This window comes from Cricetulus griseus, chromosome 4, assembly GCF_003668045.3.
Source record: "Cricetulus griseus strain 17A/GY chromosome 4, alternate assembly CriGri-PICRH-1.0, whole genome shotgun sequence".
In the NCBI taxonomy this organism is placed as follows: domain Eukaryota; kingdom Metazoa; phylum Chordata; class Mammalia; order Rodentia; family Cricetidae; genus Cricetulus; species Cricetulus griseus.
The window spans coordinates 60,081,043-60,106,084 of NC_048597.1; the positions used below are offsets into that span (position 1 = coordinate 60,081,043).

The following is a 25,042-nucleotide window of genomic DNA, read 5'->3' on the forward strand; positions in this document are numbered from 1 at the left end:
CCCGACAGCATCTGGGGTCAATGTGCTCCCCCTTGTTCAGGCCAACTGTTCCTGTGGGTTTCTCCAACTTGGTACAGACCCCTTTGCTCTTCATTCCTCCCTCTCTTCAACTAAATTCCCGATTTCAGCTCAGTGTATATCTATGGATGTCTGTCTCTGCTTCCATCAGCCACTGGATGAGGGCTCTAGGATGGCATAAAGAGAAGTCATCAATCTCATTTTAGGGGAAGGGCTTTTAGGTTATCCTCATGCATGCTTTTATTTGGTTACAGTTGGGGGGCTGGTGATTTTATTTTGTTTCCTTGGATTTCTTGTTGTATTGGATTTTTTTGTGGGGGAAAGAAATTAAAGTTGGGTGGTTAAGGAGGGGGAGTGGATCTGGGAGGACTTGGGGAAGGGGAAGAATATGATAAAATATATTTAAGTTTAAAATTGTTTCTGACCTGGGCCAGTTCACCCCTCCTTAGGCAACCTGGTGGCTCCCCACTCCCGGGAGGTCACCATATTGATGCCGAACTTAGTGAGGACACCCGATTGGCATAGCTCACTACAGCTCAGACTCACTACAGCTCCTGGACTCAAGCGATCCTCCTGTCTCAGCCTCCCGAGTAGCTGGGACTACAGGCGTGCACCACAGCACCCTGCTAAAATTGTTTTAAATACTAAAAATAATAATTTAAAAATAATTTAAAGAATAAGTAAGTGCAATTGATCCTTCAAGAGCCTTTTATGTCTGCAAGTAGTCCATTCATTTACATTTTGCTTTACAATACATTTATTCATACTTTCAATCATATTCAGTTATTATTACAACCAAATGTGAATGCAGATAAAGGTGGATGTGTGAAGGTCATGTCTGTCTCAACCACTTTCTTTAATATTAACAATTTCTTTAATACCTAAAAAGGCTAAATCTTCTTCAAAACATGACACATGTTATAAACATTTGAGGTGCCTCTTACCAATGCATGGAAGCAGGGAGAGCATCCTTTTGCCTTCCATCTAATGTTTAATTTCACTTGGCAGGGCAGTAGGAGGATTTGTGCTTCTCTTTCATTTTATTATATCAGCTGTCAGCTGCAGTCAACCTGATTCTACAAACTGATGCCAGATTTCTCTCTCAACCAATAACCCTACATCTCAAGCATGTATCCCTTGAATCAAAATGATGTTTATGTGACTACTGAAACATGGGATGCTCTATTTATTATTCAGGAGGTGTTTGGATACCATACCCAGAATCTACGGAGAGCCCTGTGCCTTGTCACAGCCGTCCTGACTCTTGGGGCCATACAACTGATGTTCTACTGGAGGCCTGAGTGGTGGGTGTGGACAAGTTGCATCCCATGTCCTTTGCAAGAAGCAGACACAGTTTTGCTGAGGACAACAGTGCGTACTTTTCTGTTATCCTTTTCAAATACTATAATCATCACAGAGGAACAGATACTGTGTATTCTCACTTACATGTGGAAGCTATAAAGTTGGCACTATAGAATAGTGATTATGAGTGCCTGAGAAGGGGAAGGAGCAATAGAGGGAAATGCTTAGTAGGTACATGGCTACAGTTAAATAGGGGAATACTTGCTAATATCCTATAGCATCATAGGATAATGTGGCTAACAGCAAATTTTAAAAATAGCTAGTAGAGAGAGTTTTGTATGTTTCCAGCAGAAAGAAATGGCAAATTTCTGAAATGGTTAAGAGGCCAATTACCCTGGTCTGATCATTGCATACAGTATATGTATACTACTTAAAATTCATTACATGCCCCATTGCTATGAGAGTGTTCCTGGGGAGACATGAATAATTGTGTATTCATTAACACCAGATCAAAGAAATGATTTCACCCAACTTTTGCTTAGTGAACCAGTACATTTATTGTAATTATATTGTATACTACACACACACACACACACACACACACACACACACACACACACACACACACACACTTAAATAGGATTGTGGGTGACTCACAAGTATCTGCAACACTGAAAAGCCCACTCCATTCCTAGAGCTCCTTGCTTTATCTTCAAACAGCTAGGTAGGTAGGGAGTCTTCTCTTCCAGGCAATTGTTAGTGCTTCTGCAGCCAATGGGAGGGGCCTCGGGAATCTTGTAAGTTTCAGGAACTTCTTCAGACTTGTGAGTTTTGTTTATTTCCTGAGTCTTAAAGGAGAGAATGTTTCAGTTCAGAGGAAATAGCTACTCAAGACCCATAAATACAGGCAAGTATTTTATCCCAATTAAAAATTTAAATATAACATTTAAAGAGAAAAAGTACTATGGTCACATCATCAATATTGCATCTGTGATCTAGTGATACTTAGTCAATATCCCAGAAGCAAGACCTCATTTGTTCAGTTTACCTAGGCCAGAACAAGAGGAGGAAAGACTACCTCTGCAAGTTTCATGTTATCTCTTGTCAAGCCCATGAATGCTGACACTTCCTTCACTTCAGCCTGGGGCCATCTCTGGGATTTTAGACTGATAAACGGATGTTGCTCCTTGCCATTGCATGGGCAGTGGCTGTCATTGTTACAACTCTCAGAGATGACACGTGGGAATGTGCAATTTTCAAAACTACATGCTTTGGAGCATACTAGATAATTTAAGCTTGTAGATATCATTTAAAGGTAGCTAGATTCAGGTATGGTGGTGCACACCTGTGGTCCCAGCACTTTGGAAGCTGAGGTGGGATAACCAAGAGTTTGAGGCCAGTCTAGAATTTACAGCGATTCCGTCTTAAAAATTAAATACATAAAATAATAAAGAGAAATACAGTCATCTCAGAAAATTTCTAGACATAATGCTTTCTTACAGTTTTTTCCCTCATGTCCAGTATTTCTCAAACTTCTGTGCTGATCAGAAGCCTCTGGAAGGCTCATTGAAACACAGAGGGCCGGCTTTACCACCTGAGTTTCTGCCTCTGCCAAGTCTAGAGTGAGCCTAAGAATTTGATTTCTGCATGAGGTCTGAGATTGTTCTCTTGTTTGTTGACTATTCAAGGATGAATTTCGAAGATACATAAGGAAAAAAGTCTTCTGCCTCCACTTATCCACACTGAAGTTCCCTGTAAGCAAGAACCCCGAGGAACCTCTGGTGGCGGACCGCCACTCAGTCATAAACCAAGCTGTAATGAAGCCAGAATTAAAAGTAAGAGGTTTGATGTATGGGAGGTTATGGCATATTTGTGGAGACAAAATAGAGTGTGTGTTGGTTAAAGCTCTGACTATGACATTCTCAGGCTAGAATGAGAGCTAGGTGAGAGACCCACGTGGGAACCAACATTGAACAATTCCCCTCTGACCTGCTTCCCTCTGTCAATGATGCCTGTTCCTTCACATTTGTGTTTGCAGATACAATGCATCCAAGTGCAGAAAATCAGGTACGTGTGGGATTTCTTGGAGAAGCGGTTTCAGAAAGTTGGGTAAGTATGGCCTTTTTTCACCACTACCTCAGGACACAGCTGAAGAACACCGACTCCCTGGTGCTGTAAACTGATGCGTGGCTCCTATCCCAACTACATCCTAGGTTGTTGGAAGATAGTAACACGTGCTTCGACATCCACCATACATTTGGATGGGGTCTGTCCAGTGAAGAGCAAGAGGTCAGGTAGGCTTAATGATGCTTACTGAGCCTAACCCTGCTGGCATGAAGTATCACATGGACCCTCACCGGTGTATTGCTGGTACAATGCATTTTTTGCCAGCTTGACACCATTTGCTGGCATCAGAAAGACATTTTAAATTGTCTTCTTAGGCAAACTTATTAAAAAGACACCGAAAGAGCAAAGCAATCAAGTAAATGCTGCCTTTCCTCTCAGGATTGTAAAATAGGCATTATAATAATCTTGAGTCATTTCATAAACATCTGTTTCTTAATCCTCCGGAATTGACTGAGAACTAAAAAAAGATGCTATTCAGATAGTGCTTTACTGTGGACAAATAGCCGTGGAGGTGAACATTTTACTGTTTAATTGGCTGTGTTATTCAGTGTTGCATATGTGGTACCTAGAATAGTCCTGGACTCAGGAGTGAAGGGCTCTAGCAGGACTGGTATGGCAAACATGGGGCTGGCAGGCCTTGTCGTTCCTCCTTTCCTCTCCCTTGTAAACCACAGATTATATCCCTAAAGCTAAACATCATGGTCTATTCCATTATTTGGAAACTTTCTTATGCCAGACTCATTCCTAAGGCTGATCACCAAGGTCCAGCTCTCAAGTATTAAAATCCAACAATCAAAAGCCCCCATTGGTTCACCTAATGAATATGCCCAATCAAAACATACCACCACATCCTAGCCCATTCTAACACAGACCTCCCCTTCCTCTCCTCTTAAAGATCACACCTGCAAGGTCACTTGCTGCTGTTTTCTGCCTGAGTCAGAAAGCAGCCAGGTTAACTTTTCTTCCCTGATTAATATGGATCTGTCTATGAAAAATAGGCATTTGGGTATGGTTTGTGCCTGATCCAGGGTCCAGGAGGGAGCATCCTGCTGTGTGTGGGTCCTTTCCTTACTGAAAGGACCTCAAAGTTGTTGGCACAAGACACCTCAAGACCAAGTTCTCAGCACAATGGAGATTTATTTGCCTCAGAGGGAATAAGAGACAAAGACAGGAGACAGAGGATGAGGGAGAAGAGGAAGGGAACAAGGGAGAGGGGCAGGGATATTTGCCCCAGAGGGACAAAGGACTTTCTCTGGATAGAGAAGAGACAAATGTGGCACCTAGGGAAATGGTGGTTTATACAGGGAAAAGAGAGAAACCCTGTGTTTGGATGACATGTTTAATGTTGGTTGGGAATGTTAATTAGGGTAGTCAAAAGGGGGCTTTTGATTGCTGGACCTCAATACTGGACCTTGGTGGTCAGACTCAGGAGGACGAAGTAAACAAATAATGGAATAGACCTTGGATGCTAGCTTTAGGAATGCAATTTAATGGTTTTCAGCAAGATAGAGGGAATGGAGGAGGAGGGCAGGGCCTGCCAGAGCAATGTTTGCCGTGTTCAGGCTGGCTAGAGTCCCTTCCAGGGAGCTCAACAGGTATTTGCAGAAGAAACAAATTAATGATAGCATTCTTTGATTTGTTATCTGTGTGTCTCTGATATGCCAGGTACTTTGCAAGGAGCCAGTGATCTAAAGAGAAAGACATAGTCATTGATGGGGGTGTGGTGAGGGCAGAACCATGAGGCTGGTGTCTATAGGCTGCCAGAGATGAGAAGATGTTCATTTAGTTTACTAACCAGAGGGAATATCTAATATTTCCGGCTTCACTCAGCTCTTGTTTGAAATGGCAGATGCCACATGAGTCCCAGGAATCAAGCTCAGGTTAGCAGGTTTGGCAGCAGGAGCCTGTACTCACTGAACCATCCTGCTTGTTTGTCCTCCACCAAAATTATACAAAATTTAAGAAACACGAAGTGATGGTTTCAGTTTTTTCCTTTGTGGAAATACTATGAGAAAGGGCCTCTAGACCAGAACAATGATGCAAAATGTCTTAGAAATACTACCATTATGTTAGATTTCAGATGAATGTTTAATACACTGAGATACAGAAACTTTTCAAAGTCATTAAAATGAAACTTAGCTAATAATACTCAGCACAAGATGTTTAGAGGATTGATCTAGAACATTTAAGAGATCTTAATGATAGATGTAGAGATATTCTGCACAAGAACCCATTTCCACAAGAAAGATTCCCCATCGGTGTAGCTAGCTCACATTTGTCCATATTTATCAAGTGCCACACTTTAATAAACATCATACATAATTAAATTTAAATCTGGTCTGCACAATAAAGAATTTGACAATCTAATAAGCAAGACAGAGTACGGTATCCCAAATATGAAGAATTGAGAAATAATCTCATAAGCAGAGGCATATTTTATCTTGTATGAATGCCCAAGTGAAGGACAGAAAGAGTTGGTGGATGTAACATTTCCCCCTCATTCCTTAGAGTAAGCTGGGGGACCTTTTCAGAGAAATTAAAAGCGACTGATTGATTGGATAGCATGCAAATTCAATAACTAAATCTGAGCTTGCTTGCATCAAAAAAACAAGAGCTCACTGCAAGAGAAGAAGGAAGGAGGCAGGCAAAAACTAGACATGATGGCATGCTATAGCACTAAATGCACACTTCTCTGTGGGGTTCTTAGCAGCCTGGCAGAGAGAGGGGAGGTAGGATGTTCATAATTCTCACTTATTGTCTGCTAAAGCTTATCAGGCCACCAGGAGAGCTGATTTTACCTTGGAGAACAATTGCCAGAAGGCATTAAAAATGTATCAGTAAATGGTCTTAGCAACTGGCCTGCTCTAATTCTGACTTCTCATGAGATGAACTCAGTTGTGCATCATTGTAGCCATCCTGGACAGGTTCATGACAGCTGAATAATTGATTTCACAAAAGTGGATCCTATGAAAACACCACATCGATCTGATCCTCACTAGCCTTTCTTACTAGGACCGGGCTATGGTAGCCTTTCACCTTCGTTGTCATTCAGTCCGTTCTGCACCCAACCCTTTGTTTAGGCTCCAGACAATCACCTCACAATCACATGTCAGGAAGATATACAAAGGTTGACAGCCAGTGTTCTCCAGTCTCTAAAGTGGGAATATTTATTACATGGCCAGTTCATGTCTTTAGTGTGGTGGCATCACCAAAGGAGAAGTTGGAAAGAATAAATCACAGTTGGTTCTGTGGTTCTTCAGGGCCAAACCCAATGAACTTGTTCTACCCTGCTGAGGAAAAGCAGACATGCTTGCTGGGGACCCAAAAACAGAACATGAGTGATGAGCAGCTAAAGAGTTGTATATGACACCAATGCAAGCACCTCCTAGCAGAAGCAGCTTCATGAAAAGATGGGCAACAAACAGGAAAGAAAGATGGAAGGCAAATGGGAGAGGAAAGGAAAGAGAAGTTGGAACTACCATGGGACTGTGCTGTGACATTCATCAGGTCTTGATGGGCGCAAAACTTGAAAGAGAAATAAATGGTTACTCATGCCTTTGAAAGTTACACTCTGAGGGAATGGTGCAATCACACAGCTTCCACATCATCTTTCTAGAAAGGAGCAAGTGATGGGCTGGTTGCAGAAGTAAGAGAAGCCTTACTCATCCTCTAGAAGCTAAAAACATGATCTCAACTCCTAACGTTAGTAAAGGAGTTAGTAAGTTATCTTAAAATATTACCTCTATTTCATTTAAAATATAATTTGATAAAATCAAGTAAATTGAGATCAATGTTCTCTTTGGAATAAGTTGGAATTTTCAGGTCCACAGCTTTGTAGGTCTGTGTCTACTGGAAGTATAAAACCATCCAGTTCTAGTGCAAAACCCTGTGGAGACAGCAATGAGTGTAAAGTCCTGAGTGTTATAGGTGAAATGATGGAGATGATGCTAGATTTCTCTGTACCTTCACCATAACTCCTATGCCCTTTATAGTTCTTTCCCCTCTGGGTCATCATATATGGAATGCTCTTCTTATATGGAATGCCCAGGCATTCTCCTTCAGCAGGGACTTCTGGGGAGCACCTCCCTAGCTCATACCGAGAGCCCAAATCCTGTATGAGCTGGCTTTCTCTGACTATATGGAAGCTTGTAATTTATGAAACGAAAATAATGACAGAAAACAGATGAGGACTAGGATGAAAAACTAAACAACACTTATCACATGCCATTTAGAGACATGTAGTTTCTTTATATCACTGTTTCATTAATGAACATGGAGATTTCTTCTAGCAATCTCTCAAAACATACCCAAAGTGATCTCTGTGAGTTCGAGGCCAACCTGGTGTACAGAGCGAGTGCCAGGATAGGCTCCAAAGCTACACAGAGAAACACTGTCTCGCAAAATCATATATATATATATATATATATATATAATATATATATAATATATACACATGATATATATCCAAAGTTTTCTGTAATGGGGGATTTCTAGGATCAATCCATTTATTATATTATGCAATTATATCCAAATCCCAGGCATGGATGTCATAGATCCCCTCCCTTTATAAAGCCTTTGTAAAGCAGGAATTTCAAGGCAGTGAATGGCTGGCCAGCAGACTTACGGAGGAGCTTTCCCAATTTGCTTTCCTACAGAAGTGAGTCATGCTGGAATCTTTCGCTTGGCCTTGACTACTTGGGAAACTGTAGCAATCTCCCCTGCCAGAGATGCCTTCACTGGGTAGCAGGCCTTCACATGCTAGCAGGCCTTTGCAGGCTAGCAGGCCTTTGCAGGCTAGCAGGCCATCAGAATGGAAAGAGTGGACAGAAGCTGAGAGCTGCTGTGAAGTCTGAGAAACACACCAGTGAGTGTAGCACATCCCTACTTCCAGGTCAAGGACCCCGACTCTAGTCTACAGGGCTCCAGGATCTCACACAAAGCTCTCTTGCAATTCTTTGAGAGATGTAGTAATGTGTTCATTTGAATCAGTAAAGGAAAAAAATTCCAAGCTAATTGAAAAAGGGAATGGATTATCCCTCAAAGGGAAATACTCCTAACCATTCACACTTGGTATTTCAGAATCACACATGCCACAAGATCTGAATATCTCAGAACTGGAGGAAATCCCATGTGAACCGAGAAGCACAAAGCGCAGCAAGAATGAAATTCCCTTCTAGGGTTCTCAGCTGTAGACTTGGTTAAGGTCCATCCTCTGAGAAGGGGCTGTCTGCCATCACAGCAGTTTCTCCCCTAATGGATAGTGACAGATGTTAGGCAAACCCACTTCGCTGTGTTTGGCCTGCACTATTTGGAAAGGCCACACAGAGCAATCTCAACCTCTTTTCTCTGCCACCGCATCAGACCTGTAGTTGTGGAAGATAACTTTGACCTTTCCTTGTGTGACTTGGCTTCCAGCCTAATCTTTCTTCTAGTTGCTCCACCACTGGTCAACATCCCTGAGAATTCTCTGTGGCTGGCTCTGAGATTGATATGGGTACACAATTTCTACACATGCTAGAGTTTCTCTTGGCAAAGAACAGTAGACATGATAAAACAGCAAAGAGCAGGCTGGCTGTGATTCCAACATGGCCCAGAGGAGCTCCAAAACATTGGTCACAGGCAAGGCTCGATCCACACCACCCCATCCATTCATTTCTCCAGGACATGAGCTCTTCCCTCAATGGCAACTTCAGGAATGATCTCAGACCCTCAACTTGCATTCTCAGTTGGATTTCTGTACTCTTAGTATGCCTTTAGTTGTGCCATCAGGGATTGAATCTTGTCAGGGGAGAGTGTACTCTAGAGATGGGTCCCCATGGTTTTCATTAACTCCAACATTTTAGGAAACATACCCTGTCTAGCCCCAGGTCCAAGAAAAAAAAAAACAGATCTGAAAAAGATCTCTGTCTGCCTTTAAAAACAGCTGATGAGATTTGAGGATGAAAACATGTAAATATGTTCTAATTCAATGAGGTAAGTGATGCCAGTGGGAAAAAAAAAAAACGTGTTGTTAAAGGAGTGAAAAAATTTAATTGTGTCAGACAGAGTCATACTTCAAAGACAACTGCCATTTAACTGGGGTTTGCCATGTCCTAGGCACACCTGTGACAACTGCTTTGCATATTTATCCTACTAAGACATTGATCACAGTTTTATTAAGCATGTTTTATCAAATTCATTTTTTTTCAGATGAGTAAACCAAGGTTCCTCCCCACCTCCAATTTGGCTATCCATTAATTTAAACAGATAATTATTGACTATGTTGTATGTGTTAGGCTCAATTTTAGCTCTCTGGGATCTATTAGTGTCCTTCCAAAGGTTATATTATTGTAATGGCAGAAACAGCCAATTAAAACATTGGAAAAATTGGGTATGGGCTGTGAAGATATCTCAGCTTGTAAAGAACTTGCCTTGGAGGAATGAGGACTTGGGTGTGATCACTAGAACCCATGTGAAAAGAGCTAAACATGGCAGGGCTTATTTGTAATCTAGGAGGTTCTAGAGACATGAACTGAGGTTTACTAGCTAGCCAGCTTAGCCTACCTGGCATGTTCTATGTGAGACCTTGTCTAAAAATAACAGGTGCACAGCCTCTGGGGAAGGACAGTGAAGGCCTTCTTATGGCTTACACACACACACACACACACACACACACACACACACACACACACACACACACACACACACGGATGTGCACATGCGCCCACCGGCACGTGAACACAGGTACACACATATGTACAAATATGGTCTATGTTCAGGTAATCATATGTGCTGTAAAGAAAAATTAGGTTAAAGAAATTGAGGAAAGTTAGATAGGGTTCCCAACCTCCCAGTGCTAGGGAGCAAACCCAGGGTCTTGCACAAGCTAAGCAAATGCTCTACCATGACGCCATACCCCCAGGCCCAGGGGAGGGGTTGTTTTAAAAATGATTGTTATGGAAGGCCTCATGAAGGAAATACTTTGTAGAGACCAGAATGGATCAAGGCAGTGAGCCATGCAAAGAAACAAGGAAACTGGTCTAGGCAGAAGGAATAGCAAGGGCAGAAGCTTGCTGGGTGTGGAGCTAGGTGTGTTCACTTCCAATGTTCTGAGCCACTCGGCTTGGTTGTCAGGTTTGGCTTTTAAAGGCTGAGTAGTATTTGCAAAGGGAAGACTGTGGAGTGAGCATTCCATGTGTGCGGGGTGGGGAGTGGGAGGGGAGACAGACAGACCAAGCCTTGGGTACTGAGAGGTTCTGACAATTGGCCAAAAACTGATTATTGTTACAGACTCAACATGGCTTGAGTTCAAGTCTTTTGAGATTCCAGAATGAGATTTAGGGCTCATGAATTCACACAGCAGTGTGGCTCGTCTTCCTCTCTGACTCTCCATTCCCTGAGCCTCAGTGTTCCCCCCACATTACAGTTAGAAGTCCTTAGTGTAAGTCATCTCTGTCTGTGGCAGTCAATAATTAAAGTTGGTGTAACAAGCTTTAAAAGTCAAGCAAGCAGTGCTCAGTCCATTCTGTGTTATATGATAGCAAGACCAAAAGCCCCTCAGGTAGGCTCTCCATACTGGTATTTGCAGAGTTGCAGTTGTAATGTCATAGAGGCCATGGCTGGGAGTAGCTTTCTTTTCTGGCTCTTTGAACTTGAGATGGTTACTAAATTTGCTGGAACTTCAGTTTTCTTTGTAAACCGTGATCATACAAAGTGTTTGTTAATATTAAACCTAAAAGTTCCATAGTTATAGTTAATATTAGCTGTGTGAACTTTTGGCCAAACACCCACAGTGAACGACTTTTCTTACTGGCAAAATTGACCCTTTAGAACTCTATAATATTATGTAATATATAATACTGTAAGGATCAAATGAATGTTTTGCAAAAACTTTAAAAATTATATAACACAACCCAAACATGTGTCCTGCACCTTGTGTGGGAAGGAGGCACTTGCAAGTGACAATCATAGAGCATTTTTCCAGGAACTTGTTCTCTGGTGACTTGAGTGGATTCACAAGAGGGAACTGCTCTGGGAGATTCCAGGGCAAGACAGACACCATCAATGATGTCTGGAGTAAACCGAATGCCTGGTAAGTCTAGGAATATCTTCAGACCTGTGTCTGTTTAGCTGCTTTTAGGATGTAATCAAATTATTTTTTAAAATGTCTTTCTAATTTCATTTTGACTAACCAAGTTGTAACAAAGACAGTTTAAAGCAGGAAAACCCAACTATGTTCATCATGCATCAACTTTCATCTTAAAAATATATTAATGGTTAAGAATGATATAAGGGTACAGTGGTTTTCAAGGCAAAAGATGCCTAAAGGACAGAGAAGTGGGTGACTTGTGGCAAGCTTGCCTGTGCTCACTTGTCACTGGGCTTCTAGGCTGACACTAACAGATGGTCAATCTCCCACAGAAGGTTAGTGTGTGGGCCCAATGCTATCGAGGTGGAGATCCAGCCCATATGGAAGCTGCTGGTTAAACAGGTAACTAGATATTTTCTTCTTTTTGAAAAAGAGAATCTGCTTGTTAATTTCTTGGCCTCAGAGGGCTATAAATAACACTTGCATCCCTCAGTGGGAATGCTATCTCTGTTTCATGAGACTGCTTCTTGACACTAGCCTATATTTTTTTCTGTTTCTTAAGGCTTCCTTTCATTTTTATTTAATCTCAGCAAACATACATACATACACACACATACATACATACACACACACACACACACAAACACACATACACAAATTTGTGACTGATCCTTTACAGCTGCCTCCTATCTATCTATCTATCTATCTATCTATCTATCTATCTATCTACCATCTATCTATGTGTTTGGGGACATAGTCATGTATGTGTGTGTACATATATGTGTGTAAGTCACAGGAATCAGTTCTCCATTTTCACCAAGTTGGTCTCAGGGATTAAACTCAGGTGAACGGGTTTGGCAGCAAGTGCCTTCAACTGCTAAACCAGCCCACACCCAGCCACACCCCCTTATTTTAAGCTTAAATACACTTCTCAGTGAGAGTCAGATTCCTGTTTTGTAATATCCTGTTTCTTCTGTCATCTTAAGTTTCTGTGTGGCGGTAGTATAGCATCTTAATCTGCTCAGGGTACAACAACACAACCATCTAGACTGGGTAGAAATCCAGATTCACAGGGCTGTATCAAGCCCTGCTGAGGGCTCTTGCTGGCCTGTGGACCAGCAGCCTCTCTTTGTGTCTTTTCATGAATGAGGTCTGGTCTCTGCCTCTCAGGACCTATGTAACCCAAATTATCTCTCAAAGCCCCAGTTCCAAATACCACCACACTGGGGGTCAGTGCTTCAACAAGGGAACTCATGGAGAGGACACAAGTATTCAGTCTAATCAGAGTCCCATTGTTACATCTACAGTCCCTCAGATTTTGAAATGCATCATTTTGGTTCTTTACACAGTACTTTACTATTTCTATATTCTTGAGTGTGGCTTTTCATTAGTTTTTTTTTTTTTTAAATAGCATCATGGTTTTTTTTTTATCATGTGTTTTGACATTTTTATTAGTACGTTTATGTGAGCCAACCTTAAGTGGAAAAAATTCCCCCTTCCACTCTGTTGGCTGTCCATCTTTGATGGCTTTGCACCTGCTGCCATCTGTTCCCCAGTGTTTTATTGGGTCAGAGCCAAGCTCATGTTGGAGGCAATGGTGTTTGTCCCTTAGTGACTTCGGCCCTCTGCTCTGTGTAGGGCTTGGTGCAGATGGCTGTGCCATGGGCTCAACTCTGTCCTATTCCACCCTCAGCTAGCTTTATTTTCAGACTCTGTACTGGGGCAGGAAGCCTACCTATGCCTCTACTTCTCACCATAGCTCTGGTATCAGTTCCCTGCCTCTTAGGGGGAGATTTTCCGTCCCTGCTTCCTCTAGCATTGAGCTCCTAGCTTGTGCTACCTGCCTCTGATCCAGGCTGCTGCTCTCTGGCTTTACACCTTGCTCCACACCTTAAATCTATTTAAAATGTGATCATATGTATCTGTGTTTATGCATGCTGTGTCAGGTGGAAATAGGCACAGGGGATGCATGGGGGCATGGACCAAGGCTTGTGTGTGTGGAGGTTACAGGACAACTTCTAGTCCATGCTTTCCTTTCACATTCATGGGAATTTCAGGGATTGAATTTACCCATCCCCAAGGCTTGCACTGTCAAACATCTTTATCCACTGAGCAATACTGCCAGCCAAGAGTATTTTCAGTCTCTTCCTAACCCTTGAAATGGTCATTTTTCTTTTGGAGAATGGCCATATCTGTCTATTATAAAATATTGTCCACCATTGTTCTATTTCTTGAGCTCTTATTATCTCAGCATTAGTTTTCAGAGTAGTGTAATGTTCCCACCAGAAGGAAGTGGGCGCATAGCTTTCTCACGAGCCTATGTGTTTCCATCCCTCATGTGCACAACCTGCCCAGCTATGGGAAGGCAGGCTGCTGACTGAGAACCACTCACCAAATGCTTTTGCACACTGCTCAGTATCTTCCCAAGTGTCAATCTGATCCTTTCCAAAAGCAGTCTGATATTTCTTAGCACACATAAACCAGAACCTTAGCAAAATTAAAAGGGTAGGTTTAGTTTGAAAAGATATTGAATAAGGGGTCTTAATTAATTATGCTGCTTCTGTTTCTTCTGAAGAAATATTTAAGCAATTTCCACTGTATTTCTGTAAATTCAGAATCATGTTATCATTAGTACATAATCTATAATTAGAGCATTTTATGCCAAGTAAACTCAAGAGCTATAATTTGTGAGTAAAGCAGTTGATATGGGGATAATAAAAAACACCAAGAAACAAAAGCTTTTTAAATTTATAAATAATATCCAAAAGGCTTGAGAAACCCTTAATGTGTAGCTTTATTAACTTACTAAGTAGCTATCAGTTCATTGTTAGGAGCAAAGTGGAATTTTATTCAGTGTGTGGTGTGAGATAATTATGAAAGAAAGTAGCATTTGGGAAGAGTTGATGTTAGCCAGTATTTCATCTAATTTATAAGGATGATAGGGCCCTTCCTCAGGAAGGGAATGCACTTCATCCTGGTGGGCTCTCTCTTTTTCACTGTCACTGTGTGTTGTAAAACCTTCCTTCAGTTCCTTCCTGAGAGTTGTTCTTTCTATTGTGGTTGCTCCATCTATCTATCTATCTATCTATCTATCTATCTATCTATCTATCTATCTCTCTCTCTCTCTATCTATGGTACTGAGGTTGATCCAAGGCCTTGGGTATTCTAAGCACGTACTCTATAACCAAGCTTCATCCCAGTCCTCTGCTATAATCATTCATAAGAACCAATAAGACCAAGTGGGAAATATGGGGAATAAAAGAGCTGATGGTGTTATGGGGACACCTGTGCCTGCTGTGGCTAATCAGCTTTGAAATTGGTGACATCTCATGCTGTGGCTGATCAGCTTTGGGGTCAGTGATACCATCCCCCTGACAATATTTGCTCATTCCTTGGTAAAGACATTGGAAGGAAAAGTATGGGCTCAGATCCCCAAGGCCAAGTTCTCATTACAAAGGAGATTTATTTGCCCCAGAGGGACAGAGGGCAGGGACAAGGGACAAATACAGGAGACAGAGATCAAGGGAGAAGAGGGAAAGGGGAAAGGGACTGCTCTGGATAGAGAGGAGACAGACATGGTCCATAGGCACATGGAAGTTTATAAAGGTACAAGGGGAAACTCTGTGTTAGAATGAGGTGTTTAATTTTAATTGGGTGTGTTAATTAGATGAGCCAAAGGGACTTTTGATTGCTGGACTTAAATATTTTGATAGCTGGACCTTGGTAGTCACCCACAGGAGGAGGAAGTAGCCAAATAAGGGAATAATAGTCCTTGGTGGCTAGCTCAAGGAATGTAATCTAATGTTTGATTTCTTTGTTTGTTTGTAGCAAGGCCTGCCAGGGTCACCTTGTCACCTTGTTTGAGCTGGCCAGAGTCCCTTCAGCCACTGCCGCTCAGGGTCCTCCTGGGCTCAAGGGGCGGGACATGCTGATTATATTGCCTCTAAAAGAGTCATACTATGGCCTGTGACAGAAAGCCTGTGCTCTCTTAAAATAGCCTGGCTAAAAGAAGAACCTTCCATTTTAATAGCAGCATGGGAGAACATGAAAGATAACCCCATGATTTTAAAATGAGACCAAATTATGTTTTTCCTCCATTATGGTGCTATGTTACACTCACTATTTGTGGACAGACATGAGCAAACATCTACTCAGCTCAGACAGGGAACTGACAACAGACCAAACTACTCACAACACCAAAGTCCAATTTGGAGAACCAATTAGTTTGGTTAGGGTTACTTACAGGAATATGGGTACATAATTTATTCAGCCAGAGCTGTACCAACACAAGTCCACCCAGCATGGGTGACAGCTCTCAAAACCTAGAAACCTGGAGTGAACTGCAGAACTTTGAGGCAACTCATTGGATTAGAATTGTCTTTTCACTGTGGCTTAGGGGTGGGGGGGGTTTGAACCTTTTCCAGGTACTGTGGCTGATCTATGTTTACTAACCTTTTGTCAGATGTCTACTTCCTCCGGGCTGCTTGGTCAGAGTGACAACTAAACAGCTCCACTTACTCTTAGCAGTCTTCACTGCTTATAAATTCCTGGGGAGGGACGGGTCTGATGAATCCCATAGGTTTCAGGAACTTCCTGAAGCTATCCTAATTGTTTACTTCTGATCTTAATGACACTTTCCTGCCAAATGGAGTATTTCCACATCCCCTACCAACCAACACAAGAACACCCTGTTGCTTCACTTCCTTGTAAACATCTTCTCCTAAAATAACCCGTTGTTTCACCTTTCCATGTATATCCTATATCTCAAGAAGTCGCCGTCCAAAATGGAGGGTTTTAGCCTGGAGACTGCCGCACAACATATGGATAAATGGCAAATTGCTAGATTTTGTTACTGGTGAAGTATTGTTTTGGAAATGAGAATAGGGAGTTTTTGAGCATGGCTCTGAGTACTTAGAGTAAGTTTGCTTTTGCTGTATTACATTCTATGTGCTCGGCATTGCCTTTGCCTTAGCTAATTAACTTCTAAGTGAATTCTTCTATAGCAGAGGTTATCCCATGCTGCTAAAATGGAAAAACATTCTATAAAGAAATGATATAATTCTGATTGCTACCAAATAAATAACTCCTGTGCTATTTTTGTACCTGCAGGTTTTAAATCCATTCTATGTATTCCAAGCCTTCACCCTCACTCTGTGGCTGTCTCAGGGTTACATAGAATACTCGGTGGCCATCATCATTTTGACCGTTATTTCCATTGTCTTAAGTGTGTATGACTTGAGACAGGTAAGAACTGAAATCACCATTGCATTCCATTTGCATTTAGCTTCTGGCTAAACATCAAAGCCTATAGAATTTCCACCTGGAGCATGGAGTCAACACAAGTTATAGGGTAGCAGTAGCAAATCTTACTATGGTGTCATTTGGGAGACAGGGCATTTGGAGTACCAAGCAGTTTCAAAAGTTTGATCATCAACTGGAGGCTTAATTGGGCCGTATTTAGGACTCTAAGGTTGTATGAGTAGGAGTGAAGACTGCTGCATGGATTGATGATAGTCTTACTGTTAAGACTGGGGAGGGTCAGGGACTCAAATCGAGTTTAACCAGAACACAAGACACTACTTCGTATTTCTTTTTAGCATAGCAACCAAAAACCCGGCTAGATCCAAGGATAGGTATAATTTGAATTTAAATAGAAGTTGCAGTGTAATTTTGTCCAAATGAAATAATTCTTCTATCAACAACACACAAGATCGTTGATTTCTCCAGATCCTCGCCAGTGCCATGTGATGGATACTGGTATGTGAAAGTTTTCATCTACTAAGTGTTTAGGGTTTTAAATTGATGTTTTAAAGTACACTCACTGATTGCTAGTGAAAGGAGATGTATTTTATTTACCTGAGCATTCCATTTTCCTCTTAAATTCAAGAGCTTCTCATATCCATCATATATATGGAAAAATTTCATTTCCAGTCGATCTTTCCCACTTAATTTTGGCTTTTTTATACACTAAAGATTGTACAGAGGCAAATGTATTTCTCTTTTCCTTCATGGTTTTTGGTTTCCTGTTCTGCATATCTGTAGTGTAACAAAACTTTTCCTGGGGAGATGCAACCACACACCTACTCACCTCAGATAGGAATCCCACAATAGAGAGAAAAGTATGGATATCACCGAAGTCCAACTTGGTGAACCAATGAGTTTTGCTGGGGTTACTTAAAGGAGTATGGGTGAGGGGTTACTTGCAGGACCAGCACTCAAAGGCAGCTGCATCACCAGGACCCACCAGGGCTAGCAAGGGTGGCAACTCACAAAGCTGGGAATATGGCAGGCTCAATAGGTTGGACAGTGTCCTTTCTAAGTGACTATGGTCTAAACACCTTCCAGGCAATTCTGCTTGTGTCTGCTTCTTCCAGGTAGCTGCTTTGGTGTCAGGGTCTTTTGCAGCTCAGCTTCTCTGTGTCTGAGGGGGAATCTCAACTTTTGTCCATTACTCTGACAGAGAGGGCCCCAATAAATCTGGTCAATTTCAGGGACTTCCTGAAACTGAGTTGTTTACAATTCTGCTTAAGGAGCTTCTCTGCAGAATGGAATGTTTTAATCTTAGATGGAAATATTGCACAACAATATCCGAAGTTAGTTAGTTTTTAAATTTTTCCGTATTTAAAACCCTGTATTGCCGGGCAGTGGTGGCTCACGCCTTTAATCCCAGCACTTGGGAGGCAGAGGCAGGTGGATCTCTGTGAGTTCCAGGCCAGCCTGGTCTACAGAGTGAGTTCCAGGACAGCTTTCAAAGCTCCAGAGAAACCCTGTCTCAAAAAACAAAAACAAAACAAAACAACAACAAAAAAAACAAAGAAAACCCTGTATCAAAATTAAACATTTGGTACTGGACAGATGGCTTGGTGGTTAAGCCACCCTCATGGTGGCTTACAACCCTCTATGACTACAGTTCAGGGAATTGGATGTCCTCTTCCAGCCTCCAGGAGCACCAGGTCACACATGGTGCACATACATACATGTGGACAAAATAGCAGTATAATAAAATTAAATAAATCTAAAGCAAATTTTAAACATTAAAATTCATGTCTTTTTAGCAGAATCCCTAATTTACTTTGCCAACAGGGAGCAACATGGGGACTTGAGCTTTAATGGCTGCACTACAAAGGATTTCAGAAGAATAGGAATTAGGAGACAAAGGCTAATCTTATTAGCAGCTGGTATTTGTTTAGGAAACTTAACTGACCTAACTTGTAAAACGTCTTGTAAAGCCACACCAAGTGAGCTTATTTCCTCCACAGCTTCAGTCATGAGTCCTCAACCTTTAACATTTATGATTTAATAGCTCATAAGAGGTCCCTGTATCCATCATACATATGTGTTGGGCACATCATTTGTTGAATGAGACACATGCCATAGAATAGCTTCCCCCGACCTGAGAGGTACTTGCTTGTCTCCATGTGAGAAACAGTGACCAGGTTTCCTGGCTCTCTGAAATACCACACACTGTTGCATTGAGTGCATTTTCAAAACCTGACCTGTGGACTTTGAGGTAACAGTAAGGTTTGGAGGGAAAGAGCCTAGCAGGAGTGAAGGAAGAAGCATCAAAGACATTGTTTTGAGTTCATTGTTTCTATGAATTAAGGCTAAGAAGGATAATCTTCCTACCTGATTGCCCTACCCCACATCAAGCCACTTGGAGAAAGCTTACATCACTGAGGCTGAGAAACACTGAGCTATAGCCCCTTGCTAAGAAGTTAGGAGAGTGCAAGCTGTAGCTGGGTGCCAACCCAGACTGTGTTTATATTGAAGCTATTTGCATACAGTATAGCTGGGATCTACTGAGAGTATTGCTGTACTCTTCACCCTTGGCTCTGCCTTCAGTCATGACCTACCAGGGCCCTGGGGCATCTGAGTTAATGCACCACTTCTGACATCTCTGGAGAAAATCCAGCCACAGCAAACACAAAGATATGCAGCAGCAGATGTGGAATAATAACAGTATGCAAATGAGTTGTGGAAACTGATCCTGGTCCCACTGAAGAGGGACTGCAGAAACCAGAGGGGGCCTGATGAAAATCAGGCAATGAGCTTTGCAGCTATGGTGAGCATCACAGAGCTTTCCTTCTCCTGGCTGGCTGGTTGTCATAGAAACCCATGCTTATAGTTTCTGAGTACATTAGCTCAAAGAGAAAGCTTACATTAGCCTACCCCTGTGTGGTAGGGAGATGGAGAATAATCCACGTCTATGAAATATACTTTTGCTGAGGACCTACTATGTCACAGAGTCTGGAGATAAGGAGGAATGCATGGCCCCCTTTCCACCCTGGGAATTGTGTATCTCACAGCAGAGAAAGGACAACAGGTAGCTGTAATGGAAGTTATCAGGGCTCCAGCACAGGTGTGAAGCCAGGAGCAGAGCTCTGCATTCCTCCCAGATCTGGTCCTTGTCAGGGAGGCCATATTTTCATGGTGCTTCATGTGAAAGATTAGAAAGAGCTTGCTGGAAGCCAAGCTGGGCTGAACATTCTAGGGAATAGCCCCAGCAAAGCATGGCAGGCTCCCCAGAACGCTAAGTCTGATAAACAAATTCAGCTCCCCAGCATAATGAGGTTTGAGAATTACAGTCAAGCGCTATTAACTCATACTTCTCCACTTCCAAATGTGTTGATTAGCATCCCCTTCAGCTGAAGTTATCATGGCATCGACTCAATGAGTTTGCTGAACAGAAAGTAGCGGAAAGGAGTTTAGCAGGAAAAACAGCTCCGAAAGGCAAAGGACGCTATTGCAAGCAGAAGAGAACACACTTAGGAACATGCTTTGAGTCAGGTGACCCCTGATTGTCACTCTCAGCGCTTCACAAGTGCATGACTGTGGCAAATTACTTTAGCATTTTCCACCCCACCCTTTTGCTTCTGTGTCTGTATGTATGTTAGAGACAGATTTTCATTTATTTTGTGTATATCTAGCTTTTCCCAAAGGGTCTTCCACAGTGGTTAATGTGTAGTAGTGGCTTGATATGATGAGTTGATTTATGCATAGTCACTTGAGTCTTTCAATATCATGACACCTTGCAGGCTTGGGCTATGTCCCTGGCATGCAAAGTACATCAGCAGAATGCCACTTACAACCTGGAGGTAACTCCAGGGCACTACCAGCTGTTTATTGAAGGAGCCTGTGTAATGCCCTGACAGTCAAGACTCAGTAGTCACCATACAGCATGAATATGTACCTAATTGTAGTAATATTTCTTCTACTCAGTTGACCCAAATTAGGGAAGTCTGGCTTTTCATGTGGAACTGAAGTAAATACTATTGCTCCCTCATATAAATTTTACTATTGACGTCATTATGTTCTCCCTAGGGAAAGTCACACAGTTGTGCATGATGCCTGTCAGTCTGGAAAAAATTTTAACATTCAAAGTCATTAACAGAATAAATCAAAATAATTTAACCTGTAACAGAAAAAAAAAAGTGTTCCGTCTGGCTAAGTTTAAGCTGCATTTGAATAGCAACAACAGGAACCAGACTTGCCTCTTATTAGAGATATTCAGTTCTCTGACACCCACTGGAAAGTGGCAGAACCTTTCCCAGCTGCCCACGCTGACCCCAGTTGGTGGTGCCCCTTTCTCACGCTGATACACTATGTCAGTAGGGAAGTGTCTAGACCAAATCCTGTCTTGCCTCTGCCTTCCTCTCCATAGTCCTTTCCATTTCCTCCACCTTTTTTAGACATACCTCGGTGAGGCTTTCCAGGTGCTGCCTCACTGTAGTTTTTCCAATAGCAGCTTCTTCCTTCGTAGTTGGCTAGCACTCATGCACTCTCAAGCAGGAAGGATTCTGTAAGAATTAATTAACTGGAAACTCAAAACACCTCTTCCAAAGGTTTATGTTATCATAAGCAAAACGGGGTTAGACAGACTCACTGACTTACTTGTGCTAGCACCAGGATTAAATATCTGGAGGTGTGACTCCAGCCTTGCCACTCACCCAGTGTGAGCAAGCAGTTCACCAGGGGCTACGCTTCCAAGTGGACAGTTATCTACAGAGAAAACTCAGGCTTGGTTTTTCACCTTGGTTCCTCTCCCTGTGTCCTGGACTCTGTAGTTGTATATCATTTTTTCCCCATTGGAGTAAAGTTGTATCAAATGCACAGGAAGAATTGCTCCTAAAGTCATGTCAGGAAGGGAGGAGTGGGAGCAGGGGAGCTGAAGTGTCAAAGCCAAAGTAGCAGTTGAGTGTAATGGGACATATCTGCAACCCCAGCTCTTGGAGGCTGAGGAAGACAGATGGATTGTTAAAAGTTCGAAGCCATCCTGAGCTATATAGTACCAGGGTGGCCTGGGCCACATAGCAAGACCCTGTCTCAGAGACCAAAAAGAACAGATGGAAAGTGGAAGCCAAGTCATTTGCCCAGGTCATTTGGCTGTGGCAGCAGGTTTGTCCTTTATGATACTTAGATGAAATGGGTGGCAGGATACAGACTATCTGCTGGTAAAGTCTTGCCTTTTTATTGGCAGCAATCCGTTAAGCTGCATGACCTTGTGGAGGATCACAACAAAGTCCAGGTCACCATCACCGTGAAAGGCAAAGGTGAGTGGCTCAGGCTGCAGTCTCCGTACCATGGCTGCACAGAAGATTGTTTGTCCTCATTATCAAAGACAGAACTTCTCTCTGACTGAATCCAGGATTGCGAGTATAGGGAGATGAATGATGGATCTAACTCATAAAATTGCAGGAGGCTAAGTTTCCAAATGCTTACCCCACATCTGCAGAGCCCCGAGAGTGACTGCCCTGTTCAGCTTGAAGCCCCAGGCCTGGCTTGGGGCTTCCAAAGTTTGGTCAGACTATTCCTACACATTGTCATTTTCATAGATTTTAGCTTCAAATTCCCTCTGCCTTCCACATTTCATACAATTGGATATCATGTGTAAACTAAAAGCTCCTTTATTTTATTTTCAACTAGATGCACCCCAAAGACCTTATATCATACATTCCAAGCTGTCATCTGGAGTGCAGGCTTGAATGGAGCCTTTTGATGCAGACTGTCTGAACTCTTGGCATTGGCTCTGAGTTAGCTTGGGGTAGGTTATGTGTATGAAATAAAGAGCTTCAGCTAGAGCAGTAGAAGGTTTCTGGAAGGTTTACATGTAGCCTCAAAGTGCTCACAGGGTACCAGTGACCACACAGAGCAAGAAGCAGCCGAGGGTGCCTCCCTCCCTTTTGTCAGATGCTCTGAAAAATTTACTTTGCACAGAGACTGGCTGGGTACCAGGTTCCAAACAGGAACTTGTCGCTCCTCATCCATTTCTAAGCCCCAGGAAACAATTTCATAATTTAATTCCCCAGTGATGTTTCAGTTGTGTGGAAAGGGGTCCCGTGCAGGTGACTAGGTAGGGTAGGTCTTGCCCAATTGGGAAATAAGCAGATAAGAGGTACAACTGTTTGATTATATTCCTGTAGATATTATTAGATACCATTTTAATATGATAGAAAACATGGGAAGTTTTAATTTCATACCGAGTTTGTGTTACCTGACTCAATTTTTTTCCTTATACTTCCAAAAATTTACTAACATATTTTGTGTCATCATGTATCACTGTTGTCAAATAATAATCCATTTTGCATAAATACACAATTCAATTATCAATTTAAATGTTTATGGGTGTTTAAGTGGCCTCTATTCCCTTTATATAGTAAATAAAGCAGCAATGACAATAAAAAAAAAAGAGTTCTTAGTTATTTTAATTCTTAAGGGGAGACAGGAAAAGACCAAGTCAGTCATGGAACTTCTGCTGTCACCTAGGTCTGCAGGAGCTGGAGTCCCGTCTCCTGGTTCCAGGAGATGTTCTCATTCTTCCAGGGAAAACGTCACTGCCTTGTGATGCTGTCCTGATTGATGGGAGCTGTGTGGTAAATGAAGGGATGCTCACAGGTAGGCTGCTGTCACCCAACATCCTCTTCTTACACAACAGCTAGGCCAAGCGTTAGCAAATCGCATCAACTATCCCTATTTGGCTGGGACCAGTCCCTGCACTGAGACGTGAAGTAGATAAGGGAGATCCATGCTGCCTTTTTATTCAAAGAAAGACACAGAACACACAAGCCGACAGTGTTGGTAAATAATAGGACTAAGCCACAAAACAGAAACCTAGAGGACACGTTTACTATCATGTGGGATTTTTTTTTTTTCTGAATGGTGACCTGAAGGGGTGAATGGAAGGAGATTTGGGTTCATAATTGGGTTGAAATGCAGTCTCTTCATAAATCTGAGAATGGTTCTATCTGAATAAAAACAAAGCACAGTCTAAAAGTCCCTCGGGTCCCAGTCAGAAGGGAGGAGAGATCTGCTTAACCATGTGGTCTGCAGGTGGGAACTCCTTAGAACTGGGTCTCATGGCAAAGTTCTAGTGAGCTTGAGAATAGACAACAGCTTGCTTTTCTGTTTTCAGAGTCACAGCCCTGTGGATCTCACGTCGCGGTTAAGAGGGCTCTAGTGCTCACCTACAGTTTTTAAAGCCTTCTTGTAATTGTATAACTAGGAAGATGCTATTTATACAATTGCCCTTTAGTTTAGGAAATCATGTAGCACATTTTAACAAGAGACTTTTTGGAAGCACAGAGCTAAAAGCTGTTTGTCCTTTGTGCCGATAGATTGCTAAACTTTCTTGCTTCCATCTGGCACAAAGATGGGAAGAAGTGCACACAAACCTTGAACATGACCTGAGTGTAATGGAAATTCACTGGCTGCTCCTACGTTGTTCAACTTAAGTGGATCTTAACATTTATAAATGGCTCTACTTAATTTTAAATGGAGACATAATATGGTAAACCCAAATATGCTTGGTATAATTATAAACTATCTCCTTTCATGTGTTGAAATCAACCTGCCTTGTGATGGTGGTAATGAATGTTGGTGTAGTACCCAATATGCATACCTCAAGCTAAGAAAGATGTTGGCTGGCCTCTGCCCTCTGTGTTCCCACATCCTAAGTGTGCCTGTACTCTGCATGTTTGTCTCACTGAGTAACAGAGAGCATGACATTGGGACATCAGAGACAGGAAAAATAGGAAGGCTCAGACCTTCTCCTTTCATAAGTATCAGAAAAAGCCAGAATATTCCAGAGTATTGAAACTGATGTAAAATGACCTTCAATAACAATGAGCCTTTCCTTTGCTCACCTATGGCAAAGCTGAAGTCACCAGCACCAATAATAAAATGATCCATTTTAGAGCCAGACTCAGTGAAACAGAAATATATGAAACTATATGTTTCTCATTAATCTCTCCAGAATGCATAAATCCCAGCATGCACTACTTTATTTTGTGTAGGAACTGGACTCCACTGGCATACATATGGTGAAAAGCATTCAGATGGAGCCACCATGTTAGAGTCATTCCTGGCTGCAGTATCGTCAGTGCTAGGGTATGTGTCCACAAATGCAGCTCAGATGCATATATTTTCCATTTGCAAAATAACCTTTGCAGATATGGATGTTTTATTATGTTAAAATAATATATAAACACTCCTAGTATCATATAGTAACATATTTATAAATAGCACTTATAT

The 25,042-nt window shown here is 42.0% G+C and overlaps 1 protein-coding gene across 1 annotated transcript in view; it reads left to right on the plus strand.

Moving 5' to 3' along the window:
- The window catches only part of LOC100751095 (probable cation-transporting ATPase 13A5), a 120,226-nt gene that overhangs the window by 20,141 nt on the left and 75,043 nt on the right, over positions 1-25,042 (plus strand). Inside the window, exons 4-11 of the mRNA XM_027413273.2 lie at positions 1,219-1,389; positions 3,009-3,155; positions 3,359-3,429; positions 3,534-3,614; positions 11,848-11,917; positions 16,625-16,759; positions 21,993-22,065; positions 23,279-23,407. Coding sequence (XP_027269074.2) covers positions 1,219-1,389; positions 3,009-3,155; positions 3,359-3,429; positions 3,534-3,614; positions 11,848-11,917; positions 16,625-16,759; positions 21,993-22,065; positions 23,279-23,407 — 877 coding nt within the window. The remainder of the gene's footprint in view (positions 1-1,218; positions 1,390-3,008; positions 3,156-3,358; positions 3,430-3,533; positions 3,615-11,847; positions 11,918-16,624; positions 16,760-21,992; positions 22,066-23,278; positions 23,408-25,042) is intronic.